The 18,743-nt window shown below is 46.0% G+C and overlaps 1 protein-coding gene across 1 annotated transcript in view; it reads right to left on the reverse strand.

Annotated features, from left to right (window-relative positions):
• The window catches only part of PLXNB1 (plexin B1), a 38,493-nt gene that overhangs the window by 18,162 nt on the left and 1,588 nt on the right, over positions 1 to 18,743 (reverse strand). The window contains exons 2-14 of the mRNA XM_074151200.1: positions 13,896 to 14,078; positions 13,347 to 13,475; positions 11,517 to 11,617; positions 10,703 to 10,835; positions 9,845 to 10,001; positions 6,853 to 6,961; positions 6,651 to 6,759; positions 5,171 to 6,031; positions 4,625 to 4,750; positions 3,373 to 3,495; positions 2,296 to 2,389; positions 1,880 to 2,046; positions 694 to 845 (exon numbers count right to left, since the gene is read on the reverse strand). Of these exons, the coding sequence (XP_074007301.1) occupies positions 694 to 845; positions 1,880 to 2,046; positions 2,296 to 2,389; positions 3,373 to 3,495; positions 4,625 to 4,750; positions 5,171 to 6,031; positions 6,651 to 6,759; positions 6,853 to 6,961; positions 9,845 to 10,001; positions 10,703 to 10,835; positions 11,517 to 11,617; positions 13,347 to 13,475; positions 13,896 to 14,078 (2,444 nt within the window). The remainder of the gene's footprint in view (positions 1 to 693; positions 846 to 1,879; positions 2,047 to 2,295; positions 2,390 to 3,372; positions 3,496 to 4,624; positions 4,751 to 5,170; positions 6,032 to 6,650; positions 6,760 to 6,852; positions 6,962 to 9,844; positions 10,002 to 10,702; positions 10,836 to 11,516; positions 11,618 to 13,346; positions 13,476 to 13,895; positions 14,079 to 18,743) is intronic.

The raw sequence follows: 18,743 nt of genomic DNA on the forward strand, positions 1-18,743 counted from the left end.
TTAGCAGGATTCAGCAGGACACGTCTTTCTGCTTCTCATCCTCCTCCTAGACACTACTTTGACAAGCATTGTGTGACCTGCCAGGCACTCCTAGCCACCAGAAGAGTGGCACAGGGCCCACCAGGACTCCCTGGTCTGTTCCTGCTAGAGAGGGTCGTTTCATTGGGTTTGTTCTGGGAGGTGGAAGTTTGACTGGCAAGTGAAGAATGACAAGTCTAGGGGTGTGCCCACTTAAGCAGAGGCAAGAATCTGTGCTGTACCTCCAACCACACATTCCCATCCTCAGCCGGTGTTAATGTGGTCAGGAGATTTTCTATTTTCCTAGCAGTGACACTTGCACAAGCCATGTCCTTTGCTTTTTTTGAAATCACGCTGTGGCTGGGAGAGACACCCATGAAACTGCATGGTTCCGAGCCTGTGACTCCCTGATCTAACTGGCCTGCGGGGTCTGTACTGGCAGCATGGTCGGTCTACAGCAGCACTGTTTGGCCATCGCCTTGTACACCACCTTATCTCTCTAAGGCCACTGCCTGAGTAACTAATCAGACAGCGACCTTACTCCGGGGCACTCCCTGGGGAATGGGCAAGGCTCAATACCTGCTACAGCAAAGGCAATGACATCTCAGGCTGGTGTCAGCAGCCAGGGGAAAAGCCAGCACCTGCCTCTGGGAGGAGGTTTCACAGATACTCTACCTGCTAGAGATCTCATACTCTTGAGCATCTACGGCACAGGGAATTCCTGCAACAGTGACAGTTTCTGCAATGTCTTGATGTTTCTGCCCGAGGTTTGAGCCAGTGATGGTGATTCTAGTGCCACCTTCCACTGGTCCAGACAGGGGGTACACCTGCAAAGACATCCGCGCATGTGTAAATGTCACAGTATCCTCTGCAGTTTGGCAACTGATCTACAGCACAGGGCCCTTCAACTGCCCCATTACAAACTGCCTGGTCGGGTCACTGCTATGGATTCCTTTTACTGGCTTGGACTAGTACCAGGTTGCACTCTCATCAGAAGAACACACCAGTAGGAGCCTTCTTTCCCATACCTCACTGTTGCCAGCAGTCCCTCCCCAGAGGTGATAATCCATTATAGACTTCTAAGGCAAGGACTGCCCTGCTTTGCCTTCTCATCAACATGCTGACCATGCCACAGGGCATTTCTGCTGAAGGGTGGGAGTGCACAAGCCAATACATGTTATGAGTATTGAAGCAGCAAGCACCATTCCCCCCTCAGCAGCAGTACGACAATGAATTGCATGCTGCACAAACGTCAAAGCTCTGTCCCTGAGCAGCATCCAAGATAAACTCAGACAAGATGCAGCACATGGATGTTGTGTGCCACCGGAGGGAGGACAAGCTGACAGCAAAAGGGACACATGGCTACAGACACTTGTCATGTGGCAGTTAGCAAGAAACATTTAAAATAAACAGACAAATATAATTAATTCCAGTAACCTGTCATGCTTTTCCCATCCTTGCTGTGCTGTTATCATTGGGCTTTGCCCTCCTTTGCCCCAGGCTCAGCTGGGCCAACCTGTTTCAGGGTCTGGCTCGGGGCACTTGGAGGATCCAATCCGTGGACCCTTTCCCAGCTCCTGAATGATTCTGCTCCTTCTGGCGTGCCAGCTTCAGCTTGCATGAGATACAAGTACATCTTTCCCCCCTGTTCTCTATCAGCAAACTGAAAGCCCAGCACAAAAGTCTAGCATCCTCACAACACCGCGGGATCACAGTAGAATAGGACTAACTTGCTCTTCAGATGGCCAATGTATTATTGAGCTGCACTGTTCGCACTCTGAGTTCACAGCCCTTAGATTTCAACTGGAGAATGGAGCCCTCCTTGCCCCAGGTGCAGAATACTAGTGAGCAAGTTACTCACAGAGTGAATGAGAGGTGCCGGACACAGGTCTTCTATCTCTTCCTTGCAGGAGCCCCTGAAGATACAGCTGGGGTTGTCACCTCCACACCACACACAGTTGTACTTTGAATCAGCTGTTTGGCAGCGGCTACAGTCACTGTGTCCCACAGAGCAGTTGTAAAAAGTCACTGTGAAGGAGAAAAACTCAGAGGCATCTGCAAACATCACCTAGAGCACAGAATAATCCAACAACTTGGCATCTTGCACAGAACCCTTTCCTCTTCTCTCCGCTGTGACAAGCAACAGAAATGAGGCTGTTTTCCTTAGTTTCCCTGTGACAGGACTACTACAGATGCAAAAAGCCTCATTTGAGGATTTCTCAATTTTCTTCCACCTCATCTGCTGTATTTCTACTGGGGGGGGTGTTGCACTCTTACCGTGAAGGTCTGCAGCACTGTCCACTCGAAGGTGTCGCTGCCTCTGCACAAACACCACAGCGTTGAATTCGAGTTGAGGCGCTGTGTAACTGTACTGCAAAGACAAAGACCATCAAGACAAAGGACTTAATAGAGCCACAAATAGGCCAGCTGAAGAGGCAAAAAGCATCAGCATCCATCCTGTAGACCACACCGGCACATACAGCCTATACAGAGCTTCCTGAGAATGCAGACAAGACAGTGTTATCTGGGGCAGTGGCAGCACAGGCCTGTCCTCACTGGTTCACGCAGTCGCAATTCTGCTCTAGAAAGAGCAGGATGCATTGGTTCAATAGGACGGACATTGAAAACAAATGTGTGGTCACAACAACACTCGTCTAACTTCCCAACTGAATTGCTAAATGGCTAATTCCTATCAACAAGCCACCTGCTCAGAAAACTGCTCAAGCTGGCAATTCTGCAGTTTCAGTAGAGGTGATGATGTAGGATTACAGTTGGTCTGCAACGCTCATATGCACAAGAACCTGTGTTGTTTCTCTCCCTTAACTATATGAGTTTGTGAACTAAAAGTATTGCCTCTGCTTGCAAATCTTGCCTTAAGTAAAATGCACACACCATCCAGAAACATACATGGCTGTTTTAATTTTGCCTGTTAATCTTACAATCCACAGGCCAGCTTCTACCACTAAGAACAAAACATTAATATAATTTTTCTTTTCACAAAAGACCCACCATCACACGATGGAAGAAGTCTCTGGAAGAAGTCACGATCCAGAGAACCATGAAAAAGAGTCCCTCAAGATAAAGCAGAAGTGGCACTGTCCTGGCAGGTTACAATCAGTGGTGATTCAGAGACAAGCACCATCCTGTACTACAGCAAATGCAGCAACACAATCCTTGTGCAAGCGGAAGATACCAGTACCGCCAGGCAGTAGCATCACAGATGAGGGCCCCATAGTGCCAAATATTCTACAAATATTTTTGAAAAATATACTCTTTTCCCCAAAGAGCTTGCCTTCCAGCCTGCTGTTTTGCTGAGTGTGAATTCTGAAATGGCATCGTATTCCAAGCACTCACCTGGTTCATCTGGCAGGTGATATAACAGAGGGACTGGTTTGTTTCTTCTCCTTCCACGTAAGCATCCATCACCACTGTTCTCCCCTCCAAATTCAGGACACACTCATAGTCCCACTGCTGGTCCTGCAGAGAAGATCCACACGGCACCATTTCTCAACTACACGGAGCTTCCTGCTACACGACAGAGCGCTCCCGCCTCTCCAATGCAGTAGCCTTTCACCAAGCCACTTACTGTGCAAGCAGTGAGCTCCTCTCATGCCCTTCCTTATGCCAACTTTATGCTATATTCAAGGGCTTTCTATGCTGTCACTGCCTCCATGTGTGAAAGGTAAACCAACACAAAACAAAACACCTAGAAGGGAGCATGTGTGTGTCAGTGCGGGGAGAACTCAGCATGGGAGGAGGCATTAAAGAAAAAACAGTGGGACTGTGAAGGTAAGCCTGTATGTGTCTGTGAAACACTAGCTTGGAAATGAAGAGTGGAGTACACAGATTAGGGCAGTGCACCTCAAAAACCACTAAGTGTATTTTTCTTCTCTCTCCCTCTCTCTCTCTCTCGTGTAAATCTTCCACTGAATTTCTTAGACACTTCATGTAAAAAAGATGGATATGCATCTGTAACTAGCTCTGCTTCTCTGAGCAGTGCAGTTTATCAGGTTTAATGTATAAAGTAACAATTAGTCTGTGGGCTGCATGTTCTGAGGTGGTTGTTCGTAAAAGGTTACTAAATCAGTCTTCTGTCTTGAGAAGCAAAGAGAATTTTTATCAGAGGCACACCCAAGAAACATAGCTCTCAAGGGTGGTTTTTGCCATTGAAGAAGTTTCAGGTACGACAGGAATAGCCACATTAACATGAGCGTGCCAGAAAGGAAAGGGAACAGATGACTTATCTTTAGCTTATGGAGACACAAACAATCAGCAGAGATTCAGCAGGAAGTAATTCCGGGAACTACCATCTACAGAGTTGCACAGGTGCCACCTAATCCAAATGCTTGCGGATCTTCTCCAGCTGGTTGGTGCACACCTGTACTCCCCTTTCTCTGAGCAACTTTCTACCCACCAATAAATCCAGATATATAATTCTTTATTCACAGAAGTAGGTCATTTTTCTGGGTGTTTCTGCAAACAGGGGAAACCTAGGCAGAGCCACAACTGTGTTTTACACGTATCTTTAGCAGTCCAGTGGACAGGTTGCCCAAACAGTGCTCTGGATTAATACAGTTTCTCAATGCTGATGGCATTGGCTGACTACCTGATAGAGGTGGAAGTTCTTTCCCAGCAGGGTTATCTTCCTTGCCACATTGACTGGAAACAGTGAAGATCCCTGGATTCCCTGCACACAGGGACACGCATCTGGACCCCAGATAAGCTCTTCATTCTGAAAACAAACGCAGGTCTTTAGACAAAGAGAACTCCATGGCTCTGATACAGGGAATCAAAGCCAAACATGCCAACAGAGAAACAAGCCCTGCCTGAATGAAGACATGGCTGTGCTTCTTTACCACAAAGTTACAAGGAAGCAATGCAAGAGCCCAAAGAGTTGAAGAGCAGAAAGCTGTGAATATGCTGGACACCACAGCAGCTGCCACCTTCAGGCGAGCAGCATTTCTACAAGACCTGAGAACCTCGCACACATTTTTCTTCCTCAGGCGGCTGCTTCTCACTCTGCACATTATGGCAGGCAGCTTCTACTCTCAGAGGGCACAGCCTCTCCTGTGTGCTGAAATACTAGACCAGCAATCTGTATGCTTCAAATGTTACAGCCTTGGACTGTGAATTCCAAAGCCCAGCAACTTACCTCCTCCCAAAACTCAGGGGCATCATACTGATAGTCAAGGTCAGGGTGGAGGATCCTGGGAAAGTCAGGGACATCCCTCTCTGAAGAATCACCATCACCCGACAGAAGAGTAGAAGCAGAGAAGGGCGATGTGTCATTCTCAGCCTGCAGCAAATCCATCCAGTCCTCTGTGTCCTGGAGCTCAGTGCCTTCCTCCAGTAGCCAGTCTGGGGGAGCTGACGGTGGGAGCTCTGAAGCAGGTAACTCAGTTCTCAGCAATCTGGGAGAGTCATCAGAGGCAGCAGGGTCCCCTGGTACCTGGCTGGGGGTTTGGGGAGTTGGTCTGGCAGATGTCAGTGCCTCTGCGGTAGGAAAAGGGCTTGGAGGCCACTTGAAACTGGTGACATGAGGGGAAGGTGTTACTGCTGCAGCAAAGGTGTGCAGAGGGCTACCCACTAGGGTGGTGGGTGGGTTGGTGTGCCCTGGCTCCTGGGCAGTGGCTGGCCCTTCAGTGGGCAATGCTGCATGATCCACGTTTTTGGATGGGCTGGTGAAGACAGATGCAGCCGGAGAAGTTGTCTCTAGCACAGTGACAGCAGGTTTGTCTGCTGGTGGTGGTAGAGGAGATTCTGTGACGGCCTGGAGAGAGGCTGCTTCAGTTGAGAGAGTCAGGTATGTATAGCTGAGGATTTCTGTAGGCTCAGTTGTCACATCTGAGGCTGCGGAGAGCGTGACGTGGTTGGGCTCTGTGGGGGGCACAGTGCTCGGTACCACAGGCATGGGGGGAGTGATGGGTTTTGTGGTCGCGGTTGGGGCTGTGGTAGAGGACTTGGTGAGAGGAGCTGCTGAAGAAGGAAACACATTTGAGGTTGGGATCTGGGCCTAGAGAAAAAAAAACATGGTGGGGTGAGAAGAGAGAAAAACGAAACAGAATAAAACTCAAGCAGAAAAACACTCCATATTACTTCCCGTAGCAGCGTTCACAAGAGGCTGCTTCACCCTCTGGATTTCAATGAGCTAGATCTCATGCCACCTTGTCTTGGGACAGGGCTGAGGAACGCTCACAGTGCAGAAGATCAGCAACATTCCCTCTTCCCACAGATGCCTGCACTCACCTCCACTCAGAGGGAGGGCTGCCTGCCTTCATCCCCCACAAAACTGCACGGTCACCTGTGGCTGCCACAAACCAGGAATCTGTTCCACCTTCCTACTCACAGTCTCCCTGCCAGCTTGCTCTTGTCTCTTGCTTTGAAAACACAGGCCGGATAACCCCAGGAGAAGGGTGACCTGATTCACCTGATGGCACTTCCCCAGAAACCTAGCAAGGCCTTGTAACACCAGGGACACAGAGCCCTGTGTCGCAGCAAGGGGAGGCTTTGCTCCAACAGCTCACCTCCTTCCTTGATGTGACTGGCAGCTGCTATTTTTACCTGAGAAGGGATCTGACTCACTGCAACTCACTGAGGTTGTTAGAGCACACAGGACCAAGCAGGAGACTCACCCTTTCATTGTAGATAATGGTCCCTTCCTCGCAGGCTGCTTTGTGGGTGCAGAGGTGCTGCTGGATGCACCAGTTACATCCCCAGAGACTGCTCACACACTTCTGGCACCTGGAACAATGATAGAAAAGCAGCTGCTAAGACAACCCAGGAAGGGACAGCCACTCGCTCTATAACTACAGACAAGAAAAAGCAGGTGCTCACGGTGCCGATTTCCACAGCAGGGCCACTGCAGCACAGTCATAGAAAGAGAAGTCCACAGAAGCAATGAAGATGTCATGGAAACGCACTACGAGCTTTATGGTGACATGATCTGAAAATGAAAATAAAAATTTCTTAGAAATGGAGCCACTGTAAGTCTGCCATACTGTTAAGAAACACAGCATGCCTTTGGAAAGACACTCTCAAACCTGGAGACAGATTCCCTTCCATGCTTCTAGCATCTCAATCACTGGATTATCCTATGGACACTAAAAACAGGTCGGACAAGTTTGTCAGGAGTAGTTTATGACAGCTCTTGCCAACCCATGGGAAAGAAGACTAGACTGAAGATTCCTCCATCTTTATCTGCTTTAATTCCACTGTCGTCTCTGTATTAGAGGAAGACGTAACATTCCAGGCTCAAAGCTGATTGTCTTCCTTCGTCATCCAAAGGAAAACCAAACCCTTAGAACTGACATGCCCTTCACACATTGCCTTCACCTTGAGAGCTTTGTTCTATGTCCAGACTAAGAAGTGAGTCAGTGAAGAGGTTTACAAGACTTGTAATCTCACTTGCAATGACTGAAGGTTTAACTGGTTTAAATCCAGGTCTCACATCAACTACAAGCCTCAGGGTAGCCCAATTCTCTTTGGGAAGAGACTATCACTGCTTTCTGATAGACCAAACAGCTGCAGAGATGGTCAAAACTTACTGCAGCTGATACCTCCTTCAGGCTCGTGCTATTTTGCATATGACTACTAAAACAGCTAATTAATCTTGTTCCAGACAAATGCCCCCAATCCTACAGTTGGGTATTAGTTCTCCAAATAATAGGAACATATTGCATGCTCTGCTCAACTGCAGGACCTGCCACTTTTCCAAGACAGTTTGCTATAAAAATGAGTAAGAAGCAGCTTGTCCATTGTTCCTCTCACAGAATTCAAGCCTCTTCTTGCAAGCAAGCTCTATTCACAACAAAACAATTAACTTGTCTGGTGAAGGATCAGTCAGGCCTAAGCTTGGTTCCTGATAGGATGACAAGTGAAGCAGTATGCTAGTAAAATAGCTGATGATGAGGTGTGTATGAAAACCTACGATTAGGAGGAAATAAGGGTATCACATGCAGCTGGAAGCAGGAGTCACTGCAGTACTGTCAACTGCCACCACTGTCATAGAAGTGATTGCATTTGGCAGTGGTAGAACGGCTAACACCTCTCAGGATTTCAGGGTTATGACACCACATTTATAAACGTTCCTTCCTCCAAAAAGGCCGTTATTTCCCATGACTGCCAATAAAGCAGTTCGACAGTACAGAAGATGAGGTCGAGCACTTGCAAATTGAGAGCAGGAGTTTCTGCTATCAACTTGGAGCTCAGCAGCTTAAAGTGACAGATGAGCTGGTATGCAACCTTTAAAACAAAACTGAAAAAAAGGTAAATAATTTTAGTAAGCTGGGAAAAGTATTATAAGTAGGACCAGGTAAGTGCTGGTATCCAAGGCCCTGATGTGACCTCATTTATAAAACGGTGTATGATTCTGGTTACCAGCTTCAAATTCATCTTAGCAGAGCATGGAAGCCATGCAAAGAAGGGCTAGTAATAGAGTGAAGAAGAGAGGAAGTCTGAGTAACAAAAGAACACGAAGAAAAAGTTGGCACAGTTCACACGACAAAACTCTGTGCTAAGAATGCCTGGCCATAGTTCATTGAGTGGGAGAAGAGCTGTGGAAGCAAAAGGACAACACAAATAGATCAAACGGACACAAACCATCTATGAGCAAGTTTAGGCTAGAGAACAGAAGCAACTTGTTAAGCCTCAGAGACGCAATATGAAAATAACATCGGTAAAGCATCTACGGAGTCTTGAAATAAAAGCAAGGCTGACTTACAAAGGAGTCAATAAGGATATGTGAAGCCTGGAATAATTAGAACTAGATGTGGCTTTATCTACACTGATTTTTTTCACAACTGTGCTTAAATTCAGGCCTACAATTGCAAAACTAAACAGGGAAGCCAATCCTGCCCACGCTGCCTGTAGTTGCAGTGCACAAAGCCCTTTCCCTCTGTGCCTGACCACCCTGAATGGAGACTGGTTGGTTTGTTCCAGACTAAAGCTGCGTGAAAGCCAACAGATATAATAATATTGTAAATAATGCTGAAAATGACAGCGGTTGAGATTGAATGAGTGTGTTAGCTGGGTTCTGCTGTCATGTTATGTCCATGGAGATTGCTTCAGACCTATTAGCCAGCTGCATACTTGCATGGAAAATCTGTTTAGCCATTTAGGTGAATCGTGTGGAATGCTTCCCAACCGGCACCTGCCTTTTACTTCAGATGAACAAGCGCTTTGAAGAGATCAGCTCATCAGAGCTCACCCTGACCAGCCAGGTAAAATCCTATGCAACGACTATAAACCGAGAACTTCCCAGATTCTTTAGAGCAGCCAATTAGCAATACTCAGCCAGTTATTATTCACAGTAATAGAATGCTGACTATGTATTTTCTGAGGTTATGCTGCATTGCAGATTCACTTCTAACTTTAAGGACTGTGGGTCTCTTCTTGCTTTTTCTTACATGTACTTCCTTCTCCCACTACTATGTGGATTTTGAGAAGGTTTACATTTTGTTTGGTTTAAATAATAAAGCAGCATTTAAGATAGTTCTCTATCCAGACTTATGACAAAGCTGCCAAACCAGCCACCACTCTAGACTGCATTTCAGATCATATTCAGATTTGCATTACAACCCTTCAAGCAGGATCTCCTTTCCAAATACCAGAATTTGGCATTGGAATTTGGCAACTGCCCAAAATAGCACAGGATGTGTGCGACACACAAGTAGAAAGCAAACAGATATTATGACAGATTGAAGTGAACACCTGCTGACACCACATACATTCATGGCTGTTAATCCTGGCAATCTGACGGACCTACAACATACTTTCTCCCAACAATGTTATCAGAGCTATCGTGCTCCATTTAAAGCATTTCACTGACCTGCTCCTTTTGGCAAAGCTGGTGCTTGGCTGGGATCTGGAGAAGGACACATGATTCCTGACTCTGTCAGAACTGCCGGGCTTTCATAATCTTCAAAGTAACACGAGTAAAATTCTTCCTCACGCAGAGAAGGTAAGTCCGAGATAGCCAGGAATATCTACCAATTCAATAATATCCAGTAAATAATTTGCCCTTTAACACATTCTTCTTTATTTTCTGGGTTTATTTTTTCAAAGTGAGAGCCCCACAAAGTACTTGTCTGCATATGCACTCATTTTCCTATAATGCTCCCTAGGACTGACTGTTCCCTTCACCATCTCTTGCCATTCCCAAACTGAACCTGGCAACCACCAAGCAATTGGCAACTTCCCTCTTTCCTCAAGTCTCTAGCAAAAGACAGGTTCTTGCCACCTCCTGACACCATGGACAGACTTCAAAACACTGCAGCACCTTCTTAGCTTTTCTGCCAGCTCTCCAGTGCCAGACTGTGGCCATAATTTTGTGTAGCTCCTTTCAGATCTTCCTGACAGCAAGAGTCATAAACACTGTGAAGCCACAGACATGGGCACCTTATAGATACAAAGCCAAGCAGGGACCCCGCCCAAGCAGCCATCAAATATTCCAGACCACCCAGTAACTCTTAGCAGGAAAGGACATTTAGTTTTATGGGAAAAAACAATTAAATTAACAGCTTGGCTGTACCAGGAGATGAGTCCCTTATGTGAGGGAGACAACATGTGCTTGAAAGCTCAGTGATTCAGTACCCCACTGAAAGCAACAGGAAGACTTGTAACTCCTCAAAGTTTGCAGAAGACTTTATACATGCGTGAGCTTCATCAGAAGATCATCACCACTCACATTTCTCTTTTCCTCTCTGCTAATATTGGCTGGAGTTAGTGACTGGACGGACAGACACTGCTGTGTAGAGTTAAAGCTCCAGAGCCACTGCTCACTCAACCTGGATCGCAAGCACTCAGAGCGACGGCTGCACCTGCAGGGAAATAGCGAGAAGCCCTATGAGAGATCTGTGCAGCTCCAGCAGGACACGTGCGGCTTCCAAGCCAACACTGGCTGTCTGAAGGTTTGCTAGAGCCTTGGAGAAGCTGCTACACAAGCCATGGAAGTCCCAGCCTCCCACCACTTTCAATGATAGGATGAACTGTTGCCAAAATATAGATGGATGATAGGCAGTTTGTGGGCTTCAAGGGTCATGAACTAGTTCCTATGGCATTCTATAGGGAGACAGAGCCAACAAGACGACAAACATGCTGGAATAAACCACACCTCATTAATCAACATCAGTAGGGGAGCAAGAAGTGAAAGAGAGTCCTAAATAAGAGAGTGACTCCAGAAAAAGAGATACATAATGTTTCTCTACATTTGAAATGAGGCAGTTTGAGCTGCAGTCAGACTAAAACCAGGCTGAAATCCACTGGACAGGAACATCCAAAGACCCAAAAAGCAATGGAAAGATACCCTTATGTGCAACGGTGACTGCTGGTGGTGTCTTAGGAAGGCAGACAGAGGAGTGGTAAATTAGAGAGAATATCCCATAAAGGAACTAAAATTAAAATAAATCCAGACACACAGACATAAGGAAGACAGTAAGTGGAAATAATCCCTGAGCACTATCCCTCCAAAATCCTTGCAGGTGACCAGGGATCTATCTTACCGTCCTTGAAGAACACACCAGCCACAGTAAGGATCTTTCAGCGCCAGACAGGATTCACAGTCCGAATACAGGGAACATTCCAGAATGGGAACCTTTGCCACCTGTCAGAGAAAGAAATCAGTGAAACCACAGCACGCACAACATGGGCCCCAGGTCTATGGCTTCTTCTGCCTAGGTAGTGAGTCTCATCATCTGCGTACTCACTGAAACTTCTTAATCCCCAATATTGCATAAAATTACAGAAAAAAAAGGAACAAGTTACCAGAGCCTACCCGAATGGCCATTTCACATATTGGCGAAGGACATCTAAACATCAGATGGCACTGAGGCAAGGAAAGTGTATTGCTATTAATGGGTTATCTGTGAGGCATTTTGCAATAAGGAGACTTTATTTAGTGATAAAACTATATTTTAACAAAATAGATCAAAAAAATAACAGATCAAATACTATTCACTTTTGCTTGTCTGGACTCTGTCATGGGACATCATCTCTCTTGACATGTGGGTGACTGAAGCTGGAGACAGCAGCTCCAGCTGAGGCCTCTGAACGCCCTATTGCCCAACTCTGTCTGGCAGGACTATCATCCTGACTGAAAGCAGACCAAGAAGCTTTGATCAATGTGGAAGAAAAACCTTCTGCCATCTGGGGGCAAGTTTTACTTGCAAAATACTTCTGCTTTAACTTTCTATCCTTGCTGATTTCAGCCTCTCGCCCTCTCTCTAATCCGCTTCTACACTTCAGTTACTACACTGACAGTTACTTTGAAATATCAACTTCTAATCCCCAACCTATTACTTTTGCTAACTGCACGATATAATTTGCATTTTTTTATTGACAGAACAATTACTGTTAAGGATATATTTCAGATTTCCCTAATCTTCTTCCACTCGCAGATTTCAACTCCTCCTTTGAAGTGTTACAAAATTTCTGAGTATCTCAAAGTGTGCTGGGGTGGGTGGGGGGATGATGGGAAGCAGTGGTTTTCCAGCATATTCTCATTTTTTGTTTGTTCTTTCCTTCAGAGTAACTCAAGTGCTGCTTTTCCTTTGCTAGGAGGATCCTTTTCTTTCCAGCTGGATTTCCTACACAGCAGACACCAATACCCCAAGAGCCTGAGGCATCACTAAATGCCTCTTCTTCTCCAACTGACGTTGGGCACAAACAGAATTACAGAAAAGGAGAAGAGGGAAAGGTGCCTCGCATAGTTCCTTGTACAGCTTGATTTTGTCTGCAAGACTGTTATTATATACCCGGTCAGAGTGCACCTCTGCTATCTGAAGACATTTCCCACCCATGTCTGCTTTTTGTAGGTTACATGCCTACAGAAGAACAGTTAATCTTTTAACTGATTGAAAACAGGAGAAGTACCACAGTTTTAATGACACAAAACCTCCCTTTTCTCTTTTTAATCTTCTGCAAAACCGAGATAGGTCATATTACTTCTGAGCCCAGAAGGCTCACATTCTTCTGCTCAGATGGAGATGCTCAACACAGAGGAACCCGGGAATTTACAGTCCCTTGTCTTCATGCCAACAGAGCAGCCTTTTGTAGCCTGCAGTTCACATTCCTCCATCGCTGTTGATACAGCCTGACTTATGGAAACGCACATGAAACAGGCCACAGTTTGGGGTAACGAGACTTCCGCCACACTTCCTCCAGCTTTTGTGAAAGGCCAGTCCCCACTCCTCTAAGCCAGACCGGCAGCAGCTGCTGCCCAGCACAGGCTGAACTGTACACACAGTTTCTCTGTCTCACCCACTCCTGTCAGTAGTTTGTCTGGACCTCAAACACTTTCAACTCTTGTGTGGAAGGGATTTTATTGCTCTTACCATTGACTGGGTCATGACGAAAAGGTGCTCCTGCAACTGGTCAAACAGCAGGTCTCCACTCACCATGCTGTTTAACTGGATAGCCAAAGAAGAGTATATATGTGCAGCTCCCATTGCTCCTAAATACACCTGCAAGAGAGTCACAGTTGTATGCAGGCAAAGTATCACAGCAGGAGTTGGGGACACCCATCCTACACCAGGAACAAGTTGGAACCACCGCTGTATATGAGGATTTCAACCTCCCAACCAAAATCTCGATGCAGCAACTTCAGCCACAGGAAGCATATGGCTAGCAATACCTGCAGAAACCACGTAGCTGGCTCAGTGCAGATGTAACCAAAGCCAACATGACCACTGCTTGGGGCATTCACATTCTCAACAGAGTGTGAGAAGAGACCATCTGATGGTACTGATCTTTAGTAGGAACCTGACTTCCCAAGGGACAAGAGAAATTGCCTTTTTTCCCCTTTGCTTTTTTCCCCTTTGCTTTTTTCCCCTCCCCCCCGATCAGCTTTATCTTCTTTGCTTCCTGTCACATCCAGATCATACCTTGTGCAGTCTCCCTCTGCTGTCTCCCAGAAAAGCAATGGTGTGGCCATCTTCCACATTCACTGCCACAGCTGTCAGACGGGCCTCTGTTTTCTCCAGGAGGGGGGCTGCTTCCAAGGGTACCCGGCTGGCCATGGGGCTGGGAGTGTGGTCAGAGCCACAGGGGTACGCATACAGGGTATCCTTTTTTGGGGAGAGGAAAGAACAGGGAAATCAGTACAAAAACACGGATACAAGTAACACTAGCACCTTTAATACTTCCCACCATCCCCTTCCATCCCAATTCCTTAAACAGGTGCCCCAGCAGTGAATTCAGCTTTGAACCCCTCTAAGCTTTTTGACTGAGAATTAAAAAAAAACAAACCCAGTTTTTATTAATTAGTTTAGGTATGTTGGCTGTTTGTACCTCCACAGAACCCTGCAGACATTTCAGCGAAGTCCATTCAGCATCAGTAATGAATGCATCAAAACTCTACTAAATTCTAAAGTTCTCCAAAAAATATTACTGGCCATACACTGCCATGATACAGCTTTGGGGAAGATTCATTGTATTTTTCTGAACAAAACAGGAAGATGTGAATTTCTGCTTCCACTGTAAAATTACCTGGTCACAAGCATGGTTCAACAACCATGAGTTTGTTGTATGCGTTGTGATACAACACGAGCATGGTTTTGCTGTATCACCTACAAATTGTAAGCCTGAAGTAGAATCCCAAAGCGTCAGACACATAAACACAGGGTGGAGCACAACCTGCTCCAAAGAGCTCACTAACTACATATAGAAATCATAGAGCACACACAACGAGAGACCCACAAAAAAGTCAAAAAAAGAGTCATCTCTGCACACTGCTTCAATTCTTCTGAGACTTCTGAAAATTAACTCCACAGCACTGTGCAAAACAGTCACCCTTCTGTTCCAGTCAGATCCCTCCCTGTCCTACCAAACCTTCACTTACTGAATTCAAAAGGAAAGAGAGTAAAAGCTGCCAACTTACTATTTGTATGTATAGAGAGGAGATATTCCATTATGATTCATCTTTTTCCTAAGTAACAAACTCAGTCCTGTCTAGGATAGTTCCTCCATTGCTTTATGTCTTTCTTGACACCTCATTCTGCTTCTACTTTAATTTTACAGTATCCTTTTGGAGACTGAATGCAGGCTTGTTCACCCAACAATTATTATTACAAACACCATTTTTTAATCGATTAGAGGCTTGTCTTCAAACAATGTGGTATGTGTAAACTAATGATTTTCATCATGGAATCCCTTACGGGTAACATTTTCACCCCTCCTCCTCTCCAGCCCTTTACTAATTACTCTTATGAAGCTGTGTGTGGAGCAGAGGCATTAACTGCGCAGTCCTCGCTGACTCCAGCTCCCTCTCTCGCCTCGGGCAACGTGGTTGAATTTAGACTCCTTGTGAGCAGGGTTACGTATCCCTCCTGTCTGATGTCCGTGGCTTTGCATTTGGCAGCACTGAGCTGCGCGGTACCATCCGGCACCAGGCAACGGAGCCGCCCCTGCCGGAGATGAGTGATAACGGCACAACGTGACATTCTTGAGGCATCCGCTCATCTCCCCTCACCGACCCCATAGAAAACCTGACCCTTTCCCCTCCACCCCCCCACCTCCCATTTCTCTGGAGTTCTTTGTTGTTGGTTGGTTTTGTTTGTTTGTTTTATACTTGACTGCTTCCTGGAGAAACTAAAAATGATCAGGAGCTTTTGACAAAGTCTATGGAACTCCCACGGTAAAATATATTTAACTTGCTGACCTCTGTTCTCAAATGTATTGCTGTTGTAGCAGGCAAGCAAAGCTCGACACAGCGGTTCCACGTAATAAACCACGCCAGCTAGACTAGCGCTCCTTTCACAGAATCACGGAATCTTCTAGGTTGGAAGGGACCTTCAAGATCATCTTGTCCAACCATCAACCTAACTGACAAAAATAAACACCCACAAAACAACAAAATGCAACACCATCACTAAACCACGTGTCCCAGCACCACGTCAACCTGTCTTTTGAACACTTCCAGGGATGGTGCCTCAACCACCTCCCCGGGCAGCCCATTCCAATGTCTGATAACCCTTTCAGTGAAAAAATTTTTCCTAATATCCCGCCTGAACCTCCCCTGGTGCAACTTGAGGCCGTTTCCTCTAGTCCTGTCGCCCGTGACTTGGGAGAAGAGACCGACCCCTGCCTCTCTACAGCCTCCTTTCAGGTAGTTGTAGAGAGCAGTAAGGTCCCCCCTCAGCCTCCTTTTCTCCAGGCTGAATAACCCTAGTTCCCTCAGCCTCTCCTCGAATTTCATTCTGATGCTTTATTGTTTTCTTTTCAAATACTAATTAAACTCATTTTCTGTGCGCTAGGCGTAAGGCTCTGACTTAAAGCCTCAGAGGAGGTTACAACTTTCAATGGGTGTTAGATTTTACCATCCTCTAAGCTGTCATTCATTTTTAGTGACAGACATATTTTTCTTATCAGCTTTGTCGCTTGATTCTTAAACTTCTTCCAACCACCTTCTTGTAACTTAGATTTCTATTTCTCCAGTTGTCCAGTTCCTGTAAGATTTATTAGGAAGTGAGTCACAGCCAGATTTCCATACTCAAAAGCATCAAGTGTTTTTTTTTCAATGAGGTTCTAGCTATCTTTTGCAACCTTTGTATCGATTCAGACAAATGCTGGAGCCTAATAACATCACTACTGAGGCCAATTTTTCAAAGTTTGCTTTAAAAAAAAAAAAAAAAAAGCATAAAAGTCAGAAATAGTTGTACCCCATTTGTGCTCAGCGCTACTGTTACCTCAATGCGATGCCACAGGCAAGTCACTTCACACACACAACGTTTATCTACCATAAACCAACGTGACCTGTGCGAGCTCCCCCGGCACCGGCACAGCCGCCCCACAGCCTCGCAGGGATTGTCTGCAGCGCAGTTAATCACAGCCAAGAGCTGAAACTTGCTCCATTCTACAGGATTAAGACCATGGTAATTGTACAAAGTGCTTATTTAAATTTACATGGAAGCTGTTTGAATTGTTTTCGGTGAATAGCATCTTGGCAACGTAGCAGAAAATACACTTCAGGGATCATCCCGTGTGATGCAGTAAGTTCAGATGAAGCTGCTGCCGTGAATTCCGATGTGCGCTTCCTACATTACACAGGTGAGAAGCAGCAATAAGACAAATCTATATCTCTGCATGAAGAGGACAAAGCTCGGTGCAAAAGGACAAGTTACACACCTCGAAAACTACACCCACAGAAGATATGTAGCCTTCCCAAGCCTTGCAGAAACATGTTTCACACTTCCAATTATCAAGTCACTAACAGCACGTACATCGTCTCCTGCATCTCAAGGCTAATGGATCTCCAGCAAACCAGAACAAATGAACTGGTTCTGAAATTCTTATAAAAACAAGCTTTTTTTTTTTTCCCCCCAGTTGAAGACACTGTACTGAACTGTAATAGCCAATTTTAGCCTCCCCTGATGGGCTAAAAATAGGAGGCAGTGCTAACTAGGGAAAAGGGCATACCTTGTGCACAGGCTGGTTTGGAGGCAGAAAAATGTGAAATTAATTAGCTTTATCCTTACATCCAGCACAAGCTGCCACCATTGAAACGGAGTTAAAACTCCTCCTGCATAAAATGTTCATTGACAGCTGCTTCCACCCAGCACTGAATGGAGCAGGCTGGAGCTGGCACCGACCCTTACGTGTTGTTAGACACAATCTTAACGACAACCGCTACCGTGTACTGAATGGTGAAGGATAAAGTTTGTTAGGACATTCACATATCATTGGACACACTTGTTAATAAGATGCCATACTTTAGTCAGCCCACCAGTGCCGATCCGTGCAGCTGGGACCCTGGGATCATGCGCTGGGAATCACATGGCGAAGACTGGCCTTTTTCTCCCGCCCTGTGTACCCACTTCCCCACTGGATCAAATGGTACAGGGGGACTCAACACCATTTTGAATGAAGGATATTTCTGAAGTACTTACACCAGTTTGACATTTAACTCCCCCAAGCTGCCCTAAAAATCACCTGTGACAATTCCTTCCACGTGGCTCCGCAAAGGACGCATGGGGCACGACTAAGAAATAGAGTGAAAGCAGGACATCAAGCTGGGCAGCCTCTTGCTTCCCAACTCTTATGTCCTCCTCCTGACCTTACATTCGTCCTGCTCCAAGTCTGCTCTTTCCTTGTCCCACAAGCATTCTACAGTCAGCTTTAGCTACTGAAAGGAAAACCATAATTTTAAAACTGGTTTTGGACCACACATCCAAACTCCGTGACTTCCAAAGCTCTGTGGTACCACTTCGTTCTTTGTAGCACAAGGCTGGGAAGAGGCAATTATCCGGACAGTCTGTTCTGTAGAGGGAAGACACAAGATAACAAGCTGTTCTGCTAAGGACTAGCAACGCCCTGGGTGAAAACAGGCTACTTGCAACCACAGAGCCTCATGCCGGACACTGCATCCAGTACCACCCCAAGGAGAACACCACTCCTCTGTGTTCATGTCACTGTCCCCGGGATCACAGCACCAGCCAGCATGGCTGACAGACCGCAAGGATTCAGGTCACAGCCACTTCACATTTTTATCCTGCAATATCCCATCATGCCTTTGCCATAGAATTTAAAGAATTATCACCTCTAGCAGCTCTGGAGACAAAGAACCACCAGGTCAGGAGAAGGTCTTCCTTGGGCACAAAATATCACAGGACTAATACAAAATCAGGACTTTGTTGACGCTTGTTTTTTGTCATGTTCTTTTTTGTTCCCGGGTGCCCTTGCAGGCAGTTGTGGTGAGGTGCACCTCACCATATGCAACAGGGACCCAGCACGCC

This window comes from Numenius arquata, chromosome 8 (assembly GCF_964106895.1).
Source record: "Numenius arquata chromosome 8, bNumArq3.hap1.1, whole genome shotgun sequence".
Taxonomy (NCBI): Eukaryota; Metazoa; Chordata; class Aves; order Charadriiformes; family Scolopacidae; genus Numenius; species Numenius arquata.